Source organism: Ptychodera flava, chromosome 1 (genome assembly GCF_041260155.1).
Source record: "Ptychodera flava strain L36383 chromosome 1, AS_Pfla_20210202, whole genome shotgun sequence".
Taxonomy (NCBI): domain Eukaryota; kingdom Metazoa; phylum Hemichordata; class Enteropneusta; family Ptychoderidae; genus Ptychodera; species Ptychodera flava.
Window position 1 is genome coordinate 58,786,213 of NC_091928.1, and position 16,039 is coordinate 58,802,251.

The 16,039-nt window shown below is 37.4% G+C and overlaps 1 protein-coding gene across 1 annotated transcript in view; it reads left to right on the top strand.

Moving 5' to 3' along the window:
* The first annotated feature begins 7,010 nt into the window (after positions 1 to 7,010).
* The window catches only part of LOC139141993 (chromatin remodeling regulator CECR2-like), a 39,687-nt gene continuing 30,658 nt past the window's right edge, over positions 7,011 to 16,039 (top strand). Inside the window, exons 1-2 of the mRNA XM_070711778.1 lie at positions 7,011 to 7,296; positions 7,756 to 7,862. Coding sequence (XP_070567879.1) covers positions 7,168 to 7,296; positions 7,756 to 7,862 — 236 coding nt within the window. The 5' untranslated portion in view covers positions 7,011 to 7,167. The remainder of the gene's footprint in view (positions 7,297 to 7,755; positions 7,863 to 16,039) is intronic.

Here is a 16,039-nt window from a genome sequence, read left to right on the forward strand (position 1 = left end):
CTAATGTATGAGACGCATTACAATTACTTTCGAAAGCAGTTCCCTGGAATACGATTAGCCTACATGGATACTGACAGTTTTGTTTACAGTGTACCAATACCCTCCCCGGATCCGGACGGCTCACGCGTCAGCACTTTCAATGATATAGTCCGAGAAGATGTTGAAAAGAATGGTGAGAAGTCTATATATGATACTAGTGGGATGAGCTCCGCAATAGCCCCCAACTTTCCGAAGATTAATAAAAAAGTGATAGGTAAATTTAAAGATGAGTTGAATGGTGAACCTATTCTTGATTTTGTCGGCATACGCTCGAAAGTGTATGCTTTTCGAACTCCAACTTCGGAGACGAAAAAAAATAAAGGGATAAAAGATGTTTGTGTTAGAAAACATTTGAACTTTGAAGACTATAAGGATCTGTTTGAAACTGGGAAGGAGCCCGAGCCGGCACAATTTGTACAGTTTGTACGGAAAAAGGCTGGAGAAATCCGTAGTGAAAAGCGTAGTAAATCATGATGGCGCCAAATGATATCAAACGTGTGCAGCTATACAATCCAGACACAGGCGAATGGCTGGCAGAAACATGGCCGATAGGACGGACGACGGGTCATGGTTAATATTGTAAAGACTTTAATCTACTATTTTCAATAGAGACCAGGGCATCACTGATAACATAAATGTGGGCAAATATATTATCATTGTGAACGTCATCGCCAACCTTAATTGAGCCATCTTTCTTCAGGATCTCAAGCTGTATTCCGTCCTTTGTGTTCATTACTTTTAAACCATTTCCATGAAACTCAATATCTTTAAAGCTACGCAGATCGATAAACAGACAGAATTTATTCTTCAAATAATCGACCTCATCTATATCAATTTCACACCAATCTTTATCTTCAGCAAAATACCGTCGTGTTTCTTTCCAAAATTGTCTTGGTATCATCTTCTGAGCGTACACTTTATTTGCAATGCCTTCGATTGATACAGACACAGATTCAATGGATGGGTTAAAGAAAAGTTCACTGTTCAGTTCTGTCTGATTCTGATTTTTAGTGAAGAGTATTGCGATACCTCTAATGCTACGTCGTGGTACATTTATATTTTCATTGATAACCGTGTCCGATTCTTTGAATGGGATTGTTCTAAAATAATGTATATGCTCGTAGAGAAAACTTTTCCCACTGTTGTAATAACCAGCAGTTGACCTCGCGAGATCGAGGTCAGAAATTGTCTCGTATTCCATTTGAATGTTTTTTAATTTATAATTGGTTGTAACAACCTGATTACTGACAAGTAATTGGGGGGCGGGTGCCAACGTAATTCCCATTCAATATGACTCCCTAACGCTTTTGGATATGCAACTCCATGGCCTGTCACGAGGGGATGAGTGAGACGAATAGCATATTTTGTTTTATATGTGTCGAAAAGTAACTTATCGCCCACGACGTTTTGATCTGCATCGGTCGAACCGCTTCTTAATTTTCTTAGATTTTCGTTCTGAATTCCATACAGTGTCATGTTCGTTCTCTCCTTTTTATGTTTGAAGAGATCGCGATAACATTCAATAAGGTTATATTTATTCAAATCGAAAAGTGTCTGACCCTCAAATGTGAGTTTCATACGCTCCACCAAATTTTTTGCAACATTTTGTACTACTCGGTTATATTCATCTCCCATTACTTCGAGATCAAAAACCAGGTCGAAAGTATCTGGAACTAAGAGTACTCCGCTTTCTAACTTCGGCATCGTATGATAAGTGTCTGGCCTGGATCTGCCTCACTTGGATTATGAGCAATCACGTGATGAGTTCTTTCTGACTTTGTTCCATTCGGTATTCGGTTGGTGAAAGTCGGTGATAATGTTCTATCGTACCCCATTTTCGTGTAATGTATATAGTAGAAGAAAAAAAGAAAATAAATCACATCTTACATTTCACTTCGTGTATATAATGACTTAGAAGAAAAATCACATCTTTACGTAAATATTTCCGTCTGCCTGAAAGATAAATCGATTACCTGTGTCGCGAATCAATCGAAGAACCCATATTCTTGGAGATGATGAGCCTCTTGGTCATCCTCAGTATCCTGGAATACAGCTATGAATTCTAGTCGCTTAAAGAAGTAGTCTTTTGACATTCCTTCACGAAAGCTAATATGTTATGATAAAGATTATCATCTTTGAGTCGGACACCTGGATTTGCTCGAAGTATATGTCGATTTACTCGTCGGAGTTTGCACCATTCCAATTCGACAGAGAAACCAAACAGGTCTTTATTTTTAGAAAGAAACTTTGCAATATTCTTTTCACCAAACATGTCGATGCCATAGGGGGCCATATATTAGTACATAATTTTATTTATAATGACTAATGTTAAACCTGTTAAAAATATCCATAGCTGTTCTCCAACAAATCCGACCACCGATCCTGCTGTTTTTAATAGAAAACTGACGAGGGAGCCGATTAAACCTGGTATTGCAGCAGCACTTTTTGCGGCCAAGGTTTTTAACCATTCACCAAATTGCTTTACAATTTCTTTCGCTTTTGTATATACTTTGGGCGGACCTGAACCAGACCCGCCAGTTCCTGCTCCTGCTCCCCCTCCTCCTCCTCCTCTAGTCACAGCCAGGGCAATTGTTGATATTGTCATTCCAAGGGCAGTCAGTATTGCAGCGATTGTAATACCATTTCGTTTAAATAATTCTGTCAGCTTCAGCCTCAGTGATAATTCTGGATCAGAAATTACATCACGAAGAGACCTAGTCGTAGCCAGACTTTCACGTGCCTCACTGATCTTACCATGTTCGTATTCAATTCGATCAACAATTTTAGCTTCTCTTGTTATGAGTTCAGCTAGTAGTTTCTTGGCTTTTTCTTTTCCTTGGGTGCTCGTTTCAGGATCCTTTAACTGTTTTTCAACTTCTCTTTTCTCTAGCCTTATTTTAACTTTTTCGTTGTTAAGCTCGCCAAGACGCATATTCGCAATCCTTAATTCATCATTAATAGCTTTATATTCAGGGTTTAGATTGTTCCATTGTTCGATTTTATTTTCAAAAGCTTGTATTTTATCTGCATTACCAGAAGCATCTTGCCGTAACTCTGTCAGTTTATCTTTGTATATACCCATGTCTTTTGGCGTCATCTTCTCAGCCGGTATTTTATCGGTTATCACATCTTCAGAATGCAATGTACGACTCACATTTTCGGACTCACTATATTTATATACTTCCTTACAATCGGATCTCTCAATTCTATCCTCCCTTCTCTTTTTACTGTCTTGAGCGTTCTAAATCCACGTCCTATATCTTTTGATAGCCTGAGTTCTTTATAATACAGCTTTCCATCCCTAATCTTTGCATTCAAAAATAATTCGTTTCGTGCTGCTTCATCAGTAATATTATTCTCATCTAAGAATTCTTTAGCCATTTGTATTCTAAGTTCTACTTTATATCTAGTCGTAGGATCTACCTGCGGGCTCCGCGCGCTTGAGCTATCCCGGTAAGGATCGACTTCTGCAAGGGCATTATCATCGTCTATAAAGAATGTTTCAGCAGTAGCGTCATCATCGTCATTTACATTTGCATCATCGAAATCCTGGAGTGGTATATCTTCTCCTCCTTCTGCCATATTGTATTTCTATATTACTACAATTATTTTTTATCCCCCTTACATATACAGTAAAAATGCACATCTCAGTTGTTGAAAGCGTTGAACAATTGGCTGATTACATAGAAAGAACAAGTGCTGCATATCGACGAAGTTATAAATTAATGGGTCGAATTGATATGGCTCTTAATATTACTAAGGGAATTCTTGTAAGCTCTGCTGTAATAGCGGCAATTCCGACAGTTCCGGTACTGTTAGCCTTAACTCCTATACCAGGTGTTGTTATTGATGTAATACAAGGGAAAACGGGTGTAGCAAAGAGACGAGAGAAATATAAACATTATTATGTTCAATATAAACAGCTGCTTACACAAATACAAGAAAAAGGTGCAACAACAGAGGCCCCGGGGTCAGAACTTATTCAGGACATATTTCATCAGGCGCTAGAAATTCAAAAACAAGAAGGATTTAGCCCACCTCTGGAAAGATACCTAAGACATTATGGATTGAATGGATATGAAATTTAGTTCGTACCGATAGGAACTTCGTGTTCAACATCAGCTAGACTCCGCGACCGGCCGGCCGGACTGACAACGGGGGTCCTTTATATAGGCTAGTTTGATGGTGATGACTCACACGGAATTTCCCGTACATGTATAAACATGTGTGTGTGGACTCAGCAGGGAATTTCCCCGCTTAGTTCAGGACAATGCACTGCGCGTGAGTTCATATATAGGTCAGGGTCACACTTTAGTTACATGGATGGTTAATTTTTCCTTCGCTTCATGTAGATAAATGAATAAAATGGGGTGTAAAATTCTTATTAATCACAGTTGTCCACCTTTTCTTTACTACTTACATTAACACACTGATGACGATATGAAAGAAGTAAATGTTCAAAGAAATACTCTGGTCATCTTCAGATAATTTTTTTTTCATTCTTAAGTCAAACCGCTGTTCATCAAGTTGGAATTCCTTTATAAACAACTCGTTTACAGCTAAAGGGTATTTTTAGCTGATAGTACTGCATGTCAATAGCATAGTAAATGACGTCATAATAAGCTTTCATACAATGTGAATGCCACCAATACTTGTTGAAGACATTAACATACGTGAACTAAATATTTTCCATTCACAGTCCATGGCGCTTGTAGTATAGTTACACGGCAGGGTGGACGGTCCCTCATCTTTACTACGTCAGAGCAGACATATCGACTATCACCATTGAACCTATTACCCACATGAGACTGTGCTTCCATAAATATTATGCGCGATATTTGTCATCATGATTCGGATTTATTCCAAAAACTCTGGATATCAAGAGTGTTCATGAAATTTGACTTGTACCATAGTCTGATAGGCCAATACATTAAAGTAACAGGGTGTACTGTTGACAAACACGTACCTTTCCGTCTCAGAGGACAATTATCTCTGCGTATGCCAGCACGTCTTTCAGGAAACAAATATTCATAATGTATTTTAAAGATTTTCATGGTAACATTTTCCCAAATTAGTCGCTCATTTGTTTATCAGTAACCTTACAGTAAAACTAAAATTCAAAGAATCCCCGTGTACCATAGTCAGAGCTTCACCCAGTGGCATGTTATGACGTCACAGCTGTCTTCTTTCAATCTACACCTTGGTATTATATAAATTCACGTATCAGATCCGGTGGTACTCACATGGAAAAGTTTACGAGTAGATGCTGCCCGAATGGCTCACTTTTTTCACGAAAAAAATCCCTAAAAATGGGTCGACTTTTCATCCGACAAAAACACTGAACAGGGGTCGATAACAGAGGAAATGTCCCCCTGTTTCGTATGCACTAGAATAATTGCCAATTTTGTCAAGAATATATCCCTAACAATGGGTCAATTTATGGAATATACATGGTAGATGATTTCGTCTTGGGCGGCGTACACCAGAATGAAAATATTTGGAGTAACCCCTCCCCCTATTTTGGCGTACCTCCTTGGGACCTCATAAGGTAAATGGGAAATATCGACTGGTGAGTTACATTTGGTATTGATCTGCCGGTGTCCGTAGATCTGCTAGCTGAGTGTCTGCAACTCATTTGTTCATTCGTGATCATTAGCAAAACATAAAATAGTATGTGTTCCCCTTGAAAGTGCATTCAAAGCTTAAGAGTCGTTGTGTAAGAAAAGAATAGATCATGTTGCAGGGAAAAAAAACCTCTTGAAATCATTGCCTGGTGAGTGTTAGGGAGTCTAGTCTTCACACTTCCCAGACTAAGATACATCTTAATGAAAATAAACTAACTAAAAACCTCACATTCGCAGTGAAATATGGAGAGGACAAGTTGCATATTAACGAAAATGTTAGAGATTATTTTGAAATTCATTCCTTCATTCTATCAAATAATTCCAGACCCTAAAGTTTCAAGGGATATACGATAAAGATTCCACCAGCTGAATCGCAATGAATATCTCCTGTCATTTAGAGAAGAATAATTTTACTCTCAACTGATTAGGCTTGGTTTTTTCATCCTGAAACACATCTTGAGAACTAAAATTGCAGAAATTTTATTTTATCTTTAGTTGTCCAGTAAACCCGTAAGTCATGACCACTAGGCCCTTCATTTGTTTCAATTCCTATTTTCCGATAAAATATAACAACTAGCTTTGCAGTCAGATAAATTGGACTGAAATATTTTACGAAAGAAGTTATACAAATAATGACATCATTTCATATAAATTCGGTCGAGAAATCCTCAAGTTCCTAATTCTTACACGATTGAGACATTCGACATATTATCAAATTTCAGCGATCGCATTCACATAGTCTTTACTTGAAAGAACCTCGAAAAGCCGTCATTTAAGATAAGGGGCTTACTGTTTTGCGAAACGGATCTTGAGATTTTATGTACGTCTTCCAACTTTTGTAGCAATCCTTTAATATAAAACTAATGTCTGAACATGAAATCTGTAAAATTACGGTAACTTGTGCTAATACAAGATAGAAACGAAGACAAACACATATCGTTTTAGAATGACAACGGTTTTCGATTTGATGGATGCCTTAACGCTGTCTGGTCATCTGAACAGTTAGTAATACATCCCGGATTATCACACTCCAAGCTTCATAACCTCGCCACAGTATTTTTAGCCCCCACCCGCGCCTTTCCTGGGATATTACCTTGCCATGTGATTCAGAGAAATATGGGTAATTTTTAGTAAAATCTTACAAATGAATTGGCTCATCCGAGAATAAAGTTGTTCAAAATTATCTTGAAATTGTACCCGTATGTAAAGCATAGCTGTTGTCTGTGTTGTTCCGCTGATGTCATAGTACACTTGGTCAATGAACCCACGTACAATATTATTATTCTGGAACGAGGCCAAGGCGTCCTCGGGAAGTTTCGGCTGTATTCGGGTGTTTCCGAGTTTGCTATCGTTTGGAAAGAAGTGCCATCTGTCTAATGCTGTGTTGCAAGGTCAACTCAAAGAACTAAAATGAACGGCAAACGAGACGGATTTTAGTGATCTGTGAGGGACTCTAGCAGCTTAATATTACTTCTGTAGTCAAAATGGATCTGAAGGGGAAACAATGGCCGAGGACAGCAAGAAATGTTCAAATGATATGACAGAAATTCGCAGTTGGTGGGAAGTGCCAGCGATCGCACATTTTTGCTCCTTGTTCCGGGCGGCTTTCAACCTGTCCGATTTCGAAATAGAGGTTAGTTTTGACTCAATTACTCATGAACTTTGACAAAACTAAAGTGGCTCTGAACAAATTAACGGTCATGTTAAGTGTTGTCTCGCACAGGAAGTGAAAATTTTGTACACGGGACGGAAGGCAAAGTGCCCAAAGTTGATAGCAAACAGTGAATAAATGATGTTTTTGGTGGTCATTTCAGAGTAAATGTAAGCCCATGTTTTGTGATTTCCTTTCCACTGTGACCGACTTGGCAGTATTTTTGTCGTCCTAACATTAAGTTAGATGAGGTATTTAAGGCCGATTGAAAGTAGCTGTGCGGTAGTTTCGAATTTAGTCGAGTTTGTCCTTTTAAATGGCGATCTTTCCGCCCTTGAATTTCATTAGTTTCTCCAAGGTCTATTGTTTACGTTCGCCTTGGGTGGATGTTTTCTGTTTATTTGTGGCTTATTTTAACAAGTTCTTCTTCTCGCTGCTCAGGAATTGGAAGAAGCATTTGTCACTGATAGCGAGGAAGAGACTAGTCCCTTTTTGGTGGATCTAATAGTGCGGCTTTTACGTGGTTGTTACCAGCGACGCGACATCACGTAAGTTGAAAACACTCGTGTTAGGACGTGTGTGTTCTGGTAGTTTAACACACACACAGCGATCATGACTGAAAAATGACTCCTCCATTCTTGGGTAAATCCCTCTAGCGGAGGATGAATTCCGTCTGTATGAAACTCAATCGTATGCTCACTTCCTTAACTGTCAACTTCTCCCACTCACTGGTGACAAAACATTGCATGGAATCGTAGCTACGTGAACATAAGGGCCGCGCTGTTTTCCAAGGTTGTTTGGGGAATGGCTTCGGCTCACACACACACACAAACAACAATGCAATGATCATCGACATGTTAGCCACAGTTGCAATTGCTTGAACGCGTGTCTGTGGTCCATCTCAACCAAACAGGCATTGTTTGACTATCAAGTGCAAAGGTTATGATACAGTTCCTTGTAAGAATTAAATTTATTGTAAATAATTACAGTAGGGGTCAATCTAGTGTCAGCTTAAACACAAAGTGTACTGTGCGTTTTAAGCACTTCTATTGTTAGGGGTGGCCTTCGTTTTTGTAAGCTGCATAGAAAGCGCACCAGCGCTGGTCTTCAACTTTTAAATTTTACCCGTCAAGAAAAGAAAAGCGTCAGTGTACGCTAGCTGTACAGCATACCGACTCAGGAAGGAAGAAATCTTCCAGATCGCAAGTGAAAGGAGAAAAATAATTTTGAAGTGATTGTTAAGTTTTCAGTGAAATTGTTCTATTATAGAGTGGGATGCCATGCTTTTCATCAAAATTGCTAATTTGGAATAAATTATAGGCTAATACTTCCCACACAGCACTGTGCTGAAATAGTGTACACTAATTCCCTTTATACTTACCATTAGTTTTCAAATTTTAATTCCATGAACTCAAGACCATTTCAAGGAAACCACAGAGAAGGGTTTTATGAGCTCATTTTGGGTTATGGACCATTTTAACATTTCACTGAGCAAACTGCACTCATAATTGCAATTAAACTAAATGACAAATTTGTTACAGCCTGAATTTTTGTATCATTGCAATCATTATAGCAAGTGACTGTACAGTATATTCCATTATGTAGTATATGAATGGCCCTAAGGAATAGATTAAATAGCTTCAAGTGTGCTCTGCAACATTGTAGAAAAAAGTGAATAATTTTTTAATCAGTCATGTATTTACACCTCCTCCCCCACCGTCTGCACACACACACCACGCACACACCAATTCTGTATTGCCTGAAGCAATAAACAGGTATCAATCAAGTAAAGTTTAGGGGATTACCCACTATTTTGAATGCTAATAGTACTAAATGCCTAATTTTTCAAAACCTCAGGCATACAATAGGAATGATAAGTAAGTTAGCGCTATCAAAGGACAAGCCACTTTGAGCAAGGTCACTTCAATCAAATTTTTAAAGACGCCTGGTAAACTGCTATTTCTGAAATCCGTAACACCAGAAAACGTAGAATAGTGTGAAAGATTTTTCACTTACTGTGTTTGTGTGTGTGTGACATTGCAAGTAGATCTTGTACTAGCTCTTTCAGTCTGTTTTGTTCTTTTGTCCGCTTTCATCTGTGTTGTTGGCAGCCACTGTTGTTGTAAGTCAGTTCTCAAAGTGTAAGGCTTCTTGAATTTTGTTCATCATAGTGACTTGGTTTTTGAAATTGTAAGTGTGAATCACTGTGGTTTTGTAAAGTTACAACGTAAAAGAAATCAGCATTTATCTTTTCCCAAAAACGCATTTCAAGTATCAAAGGATAAAGTTGAGCCTGCAAACCCCTTATTGCATTTCACTGTGCTCATATTTGGTTCAGGTGTTACAAATTTAAGCAATAAATTAGACATGAATTATTAGTCATAAAGTAGGAATTAATAAATGTATGATTAACAAACCAAATATCCATGAAAGGCAGTGGATGTTTATAAAAGCAATACATCAAACAGTACAACTTATCTGATCATGAAATATTGATGCCTGTACATGTAGTTCATAGGTTAAGTGAAAGCTACATTTGTCAAGGTGAAAAACTGAAACAAAGTATAAGCTAATTATTTTTAGAAATGGAAGGAACTACTGATCATGGACACAAAGGATTTACTCACAAACATCCCAGTAGTTCTGTATAGACAGAAATTTGTGAAGTTCCTGTTTTATATCCTTTACATCTTGTCAGTTTGTGCATGACACATAGTTTCCAAAAATGTAACTCAGCATTTTCCCTTTGTCATTGTCAGAGGCAGCAGAGTAGCTTTAAACTCTTTGAGTCAATTTTAGGATTTCTTGAGAATTTCTGAAGTCAGCTATGCTATCAATACATCAGATACTTACTTTTTCTGAAATCAAAGTGACTCTCCTGATGCAAAATGGCATAGAGGGCATAGTGCTCAGTCAATCCTCTTACCCTGTCATTTTCCAACTTTACTGTGGAAAACAGTGAAGTTGTACCAAATATAATGGTGGTGATGAGACATGTACTGGTAGTGACAATATACAGTACACATGCTGTATGAACTTTGGCAGTAATTTCCTTTTGATAAACACTTTGGTATATTACTCCCTATGTAGCTGTTGATGCAAGAATAAGACTGAAAAAAAACATAATGTGAAAATAGTACAAAATTAACTTTTGATTGAAAAATTGATTTCAATATTGAAAATTAAGAAATTATTGTAGAATTGGACATTCCAAGTTGATGTGTTGTCAACTTGTAAACACATTGCATTCTATACATGGTCTATGTAGTTACGCTCATCGTAACCTCACATTGTTGGTGCTACAAACCTGGCATTCATGCTTGGCATAAACAATCTTGTTTCAAATGTTTGGTTGATCAGATATGGTAAGTCTATTCTTGAAAATTTCTTACTATCTTCAAAAGTAAAATGCATCATTTATGATGACATACAATACTCAGTTTCAGTATTCTTAAATGATCTATCAATAATTCATCAGTTGCTGTGCTGTTTTGCACCCCATGGGAAACGTTCACCATGACCTACATACATATTTATGTATTGAACTCTCTCATTGACCTAGTTTTTATGAAACAACCACTGTGAAAGCACTCTCCTATGAAATGGGCTTACAACCATATTCATACTGTTGGTTACTATGGCAACATCAGTGTTTGGGATACCATAAAGTTTAATTGGTTTAATTTGTTACTTCTGCAGTACTTTATTCCAGTGTATTTATGTTTAATTTACTTTATTTCAATGTATTTATGTTTACGTGTACATGTAATCTAATTTTCCAATATGAATGTGTGCATCTAAACTTGCACCATAGTAAAGTGATGTATACTTTGAAATGCATCATGAATGACCTATGAAAGCTGCTAACATCAAAAACAACAAATCTTGAAAATCATTAAATGATATTATGTCACAGTACAGTGTCAATCTTGTCCAGTTTGCAAACATCAACGCTTAGGACACATGCAAGTTGCATGTAAGGATCAGATGATGATACAATAACAATGTTTGTAGAAAACCATTTCTTCACTCTGAATACATGAATTAGTAATAGTAGCACCAAATACTGCTTGATGTGCATGTGTATTGTAAGGTATGAATGATCAGTGCCATCACTCCATTATGGCAAGTGAATTGCAACTCACACATTGAACTGATACAATGAATCTCGGAGAGATAATGTCTGCCTTTTTTGAGTCATCTAAGTCTAATATTTGCTGTTTGTAACATCACTCATGAGAAATGGCAACAGTGCTGTACAAATACAGTCCAGTACAAAACATTGTCCTGTTGATTGCTGAGAACATGTGTACATGTATACTGTGAAAGTAGTTCATTGCAAGATGATGTAGATGTATGTCAGGTGACAAAATGATGAATGTACCGCATACACGGCAGTTTATGTGGACGTCCAATCAGTGATCATACTGGTCCGCTTTCTGAATGACACATCACTTTTCATTTTCATTGCAGACCAGCAATTGCTTTCAATTCTGGCTTTCCTTGTCACTGACTGGAATATTATTAAAACTTGCATCACATGACTTGTCTAATATCCTTATGAGTCTGATACAGTGGTGGAGTACAACAGACACACTAGCAGTAAACTGTTGAATGCTTCCTGCATTAATTAAAAGTGGGGCATCAGTTTGATACATAATGGTTTAACATAGAACACTTTGTTTACTATCTTCATCATTTTATTTGCAGAGACGGAAACATTTAGAAAATGATAGGTCTCACCCAAGGCTGACTAATTCTCTGGTACATTCACCCTTGAGTCATGACTCATTTGTTTCAGATCAGTTGCTTCAAATCTGTCCGTTACTTTTGTCTGCAACAGTAGAAAGATCAAACCATTTGTATGTGTACGTAGCCCACATCACAACAGAATAGTTTATTGTTTTGTGTACTATTCTTCGCTAAGATGGATAAGTTCTGCAATGACATCTAAATCAAAATCTTTTTTTTTTCAAGTTGTAGGTACAGGTCAGAACCTGTGTAATCAATAGCATGTGATCAAGTAGTCAGACCAGCAGGGTAATTGGATATATGTATGCTTAATAGTTAACTGTAAGTTTTACCAGTAGAGGAAAAGTGAAATAGTATAATTTATGATGTCATAGATTGAACAGATGTGAATTTATTTAAATTCAAGGTAATCAATAGCATAGGTCAGACAGTATGGTAGTAGTATTATTTGCTACCATACATACAAAAGGTATCTGTATGTAAGTTGTTGCCAGCATCAATGTATTCACTTTGTCTATCTGACACACTTTACCAAGATGGACCTCTTTGTTTAGGTCTTGAACCCTTTACCTACAGGGTTAGCGGTAGGATTTTCAAGTTAGTAGCCACACTTACTCAGTGTGGCTAATTTGGTCCTCATTTTATTAGCCACACGCAACTTTCATTAGCCACACATACTAAATGCTGCAAGAAATATGCTTCAGTCCTTCAAGTTTTTGATGTAATACATTCATAAATGCATACACACACACATATATATATATATATATATATATATATATATATATATATATATATATATATATATATATATATATATATGAGATACATGAGACTATACATTTCTTTTTTCACTGCAAAGGCTACACAGACAGTAGACATGATCTTTAAGTAAACTAAACATTTGTAAAAACACATTCAGAGACACACAAGACCTTATAAACATTTTTCAAGAACAATCAAATCATCATTATGTGATTTGGGAAAATTGTTCGAACTCAGACCAAAATAAAATGAAAAAGAGTAAAATATTGATGAACATGTTACATCCTCATCTATATATACTCTTTTGTTGTTGATTTTGCAAAACCTGTATTGTACTTTATGATCAAGATCCCCAATTGGGATAGGATTTCAATAAAGGCTTACTTCACTTTACTTTACATGCCTACCCTACTTAAACCCCGATAAAGAAGGTGATGCGCGTATAATAGATCATTACAGTTAGTAAAATTACTTTTCCGATCAGAAAAACTATTAAAAGGTGTTACAACAATGAGACATTGAAGTTCCCGCGACAGCATCGTTAGGAAAATGGCACGTTTTGCCAGTACCTTCATGAATCTGTGTCCCTCCGTACCCCCGTTACCTAAATAGAATAGTCCCACTCCGCACATCCGCCATTGTTATAGGGCTGTTCACAGTTTACGTCACTGTTCTCTCTCATTAATATGCAAAAATAAATATTTGTCCGCATTTTTAGATTACGCTTTTGAAAATTACGCATGCAAGAACGACGAAAATACATCTCAGTGGGCGACTGCTAGTGTAACAGTGAATACTAAAAAACATATTCACAACTCAGAGTACAAGCTGCCAAAACAGCCATGTATGCAACATTGATAAAATTTGTCCGCATTTCAAGCTGCGTGTCCGATGTCGCGCGCGTACAGCTATATTTAGTAACACACCTGTAACCGTGAACAGCACTATTGTCACTCAAGGCCACCATGCGACGTTGGTTTTCCTTCTCTAAATATGCAATTTCATTTGTTTGACGCTATTATCCTTTCATCAAAGAAGAGTTTTTACTGGTGACTATTACAACTTTCACTGCTCTGTCATTGTTTTCACAAGATGTAGACCGTTTGATATTGCAATGTCGACTTGCTTTTTTGTGCAGTCAATGCACATGCCATGCCAGTTAGTTTACGGTTAACGCGGTTCATACTATGCTGTTGATCGACAGCATACACGACGTCTTTGTTTCACGTTTACTTTTTTCAAGTTATGATTAATGTGGAAATTTCACTAAATGTCGCTGATCTAGGGATTGTGTAATCAGTTTGATTTGATACTGCGATATGAAATACTGTGTCAATAAAGCTCGGAATCGTCACTGAGTTTTGCTGCTTTTGGCTATGGTTGTCTATCTTAGTATCAACGTGATCGGAATGCCAGTTCATGGAGATCGAGATCGCGAGAATGTAATTGTAACTGTTTTCTGTATTTTGTCTTCCTTTACAATTTCCAGTAAGTGCTTAACTAAAGATTTTTTTATGTTGTCTTATATCAGTGGAAAAGCATTAAGATTTGGACAGTTTAGTTTTATCAATTTCGACTATAGAAATCAGCTGTCGCCACGCTTTTGAGATCGTGGCGATTGCCGATGAGTTTTTGTTCGCCACAAACGAGTTTTAGTCGCATTTTGCGACTGTGGCGACCTCTACCGCGAACCCTTACCTATTAGACAGTACATGTATCACTTTCCCATCTGCCAAAGTCAGTAAAAAGCGGTATTGAGCCAAAACCATTTGTATTTTCACCCATTTGGCTTGGTATGTTATACATGTACAGTAGCTTTAGTCTGTAAAAATCATGTTTACAGTATCTCTGTCTTCAGGGACCTTCAAATCTTCCAGATTTGGTTAAAATTCACCATATGGGACATGTTTTGCTTCACTAGGTTTAACCAACTTGACCTGATGGTGAAATATGAACTTTTAGGTAAAGGGATAAAGGGAAGCTTTTTACCAACTTTATCTCTGATTGAATTGTCTAACTGTACACAAATTTCAAAGCAGAACAAATAAATTTAAATAACATAAACAAAACAGTCAATGTCAAGCACCACTAAATGGGAGAACCAGGGATTGAACATTGCTCCCTGAACTCAATGTTGAAGAGTTGACCTAGCCAAACAGGTCCATACTGCACTTTAGACCAAAGACCACAGCTGCTTTACACAGAAGTGTATGAAAGAAATACATGTGAATTGTGCTATTGTGTTTTGATGTCTTAACTCAACCAGTGTACTACTTTGCTGTACTATTCAGTGTATAACCAGCAAGATGACAATTATCAGTTGTGCATGGCTTAGGGGCCGTGGATAATTAAAACATGCGCACGGTAAACGAAACTAAGTGCGTTTGGCCTCAACCGCCCTCCCTTAAACAAAAGTTTGGAAGTGCGAAAATTCAACCAAGCCTCATTCTGTATCTACATCCAACAATCGGTAATTACGTCGCTATGAAATCACACATACTCTACCGGCTGTCCCCCCCATACCCCCTCTAAAATCAATCTCTGTTCAGCGCCAACTCAACAATGACGCAACCAATAGAATAAAATGAAACTATGTATCCAAAATGATTGTTACGTTATTTTACTCGTGCACTGATTCACAAGTATGTCAGAAGAATGCTGGTGTAGCGCCGGTGCCGTACTGGCTTGGTACACGCCAAACAATATAGCGATATTTTGCGATACAAAAAAACGTGTAGCGAGATGTTGCGATAGGAAAACTTGTAGTGCGATTTTTGCGCACGGTAATCGAAATACAGCCAAACCCCCTCCCCCCTAAACACAGAAGTTGCGTTTACTGTGTGCGTGTTTTAATTATCCACGGCTTAGGCAATGTGTTTGTTTAGGGTGATGAGATGTTGTACATTCAGCAATGCTTAGAGGGATCTACAGTCAATTTAACCAAGGTCTCACTGTGTCATTGAAACTCTATTAGGAATATTACCAAGGTCCCACACCTGTTTAGCTAATGTTCTGTAGACTGAGCATCTATGGGTTTGTATAACTCTGGTTTAAAACAAAATACACAAGAAGTATATGTAATGCTTTGAATATACATGTAACTGTATTTGTTGCAAACAAAAGTCATGTAAGAGTCTTCAAACTCATATAGATCAACAGAATACAAAGGTCATTTTGTGAATTTTTCCAGTTTGTTGTTTTGACACTT